General features: G+C 35.3%; 1 protein-coding gene across 1 annotated transcript; it reads right to left on the reverse strand.

Moving 5' to 3' along the window:
• Nucleotides 1-469: 469 nt before the first annotated feature.
• LOC106002911 (keratin-associated protein 20-2-like) lies at nt 470-652 on the reverse strand. Its single transcript, XM_013037660.1, has one exon. The coding sequence runs from the start codon at nt 650-652 to the stop codon at nt 470-472; it is 183 nt and encodes a 60-aa protein (XP_012893114.1).
• Nucleotides 653-1,684: the final 1,032 nt, after the last annotated feature.

The following is a 1,684-nucleotide window of genomic DNA, read 5'->3' on the forward strand; positions in this document are numbered from 1 at the left end:
GATATATTACACACAGTATTTTTGCTATTAGAAATTTACTACACATCTGGTGTATACTCTCTCTCTCTTCTTCCCTCCCATTCCCAGGCCTCAGAAAACAACCATACCCAGATAAATATATTAAACCGATGGAAATAATTTAATGAACTCTCAAGAAACAATATTTGTCGTAAAAGATTGTTTATTTAATAATATAAATCTTTGGACATAAATTAAGAGTCACATTTAAGACCATTTTACATAGAATAATAAAATGTAGAAATAATTTTTCGAACTATCATGCAATCCAACTTGAAAATGAGGGGTCAATATAAGGTTCCCTGCATTTTATTTAGATTTTTTTCAGATAGTTTGCTGTACATTTGGAATTTCTAAGGATATTGAAAAATTTCTCATGTGATGGAACTTGGAGAGAGCTGCCGTAGGACAGGAGGACACAGGCAGTCGGCTCAGCAGTGGAGGGAACTCCTCAGTAGAAGCCATAGGACCAGTATCTTCCACAGCACAGTGGGCGGCAGCAGCCATAGCCATAGCCACCATAACCATAGCCACCATAGCCGCCATAGCCACAGCCACAGCCACAGCGATAGCCACAGCCTAGGCCTCCATAGCCATAGCCCAGGCCTCCATAGTAGCTGCCGTAGTAGCACATGGTGTCAGGAGTGGACTGTTGTGAGAGGAGCAGAAGGTGGGATTGTTGAGTCTGGATGTGTCTGTGTGCCAGCTGCCTTTTATACCCCTGGGTGGTGGGTGGGAACCACAGGCATGTGAGCATCCTGTGCTCCCTGAGAGCTTCCCCCAGCATCCGAGCACCTCGATTTAGTGCATAAACAAGGCCATCATAACTGGGCTGATTTTGTTCTTATGTCAGAATTCCATAATCAGTTTATGGGCCAAATTCATCAGTTTTGAAAGCTTTGGCACACTCTATATTTGGTAGATTCAATTCATGTCAACTTACTACACAGTATGATATAAATCATGAAATTAGGTATTCCATTTCTACTTTTGTTCTGTTGTTTTGTTCTTTCTATTTCTCTGTAAGGAAAATATTTTTGTTTTGTATTTTTCTTCTCCGCCCCCTCTCTCTCTTATTCTTTGCCTATTTTCAGTCTCTCTCTTTTTGAAAAATGTTTCATCTAGACTAGCCAGTTTTCTGAGATTTTTCTCAGGAACTAGAAGGTAGTTATTTTTTATATTATGATTATATGAGGACAAGTTACTATAATCTGTACATGTATTTAAGTCTTATTCAAAATTTATTATTTAGAGAATATTATTTGAAATTTTCAGAAAATAAATGAACATCTTTCAGAGTAGAACTAAATTACTACTATTTTCAGTCTTACAAAAGGAAAACATGATGTTTCTTTCTTTTAAATGGAAAGTAAACATTTTTCCTAAGTGGCTAGAGATACAGTTATAGATAATACATTACACATATTAAAAGTTTATTCTACTAATTAAGATAGATTTTCAAGTTCCCAAATAAAATTTAAGGCCTATGTTTATCAGTCATAGTTTCATCAATAGTGTTGTTTTAAAATATATATTAATTTCTTTAGGCATAATGTTGTGATTTCTTAAAAAAACAAATAAGAAGTCCTATGTTCAAATCTGAGTAAATTTCTCTTATATAATAGCTAGTTCACAATGTTATAGATTTTTTTCTACAAAGGCATAG

The sequence above is a fragment of the Dipodomys ordii genome, unplaced genomic scaffold, assembly GCF_000151885.1.
Source record: "Dipodomys ordii isolate 6190 unplaced genomic scaffold, Dord_2.0 Scaffold1000005592, whole genome shotgun sequence".
NCBI classification, from domain to species: Eukaryota; Metazoa; Chordata; class Mammalia; order Rodentia; family Heteromyidae; genus Dipodomys; species Dipodomys ordii.

Excerpts from the sequence above, each read along its gene's own strand:
- LOC106002911 (XM_013037660.1), bottom strand. The coding sequence starts at position 652 with ATGTGCTACTACGGCAGCTACTATGGAGGCCTGGGCTATGGCTATGGA.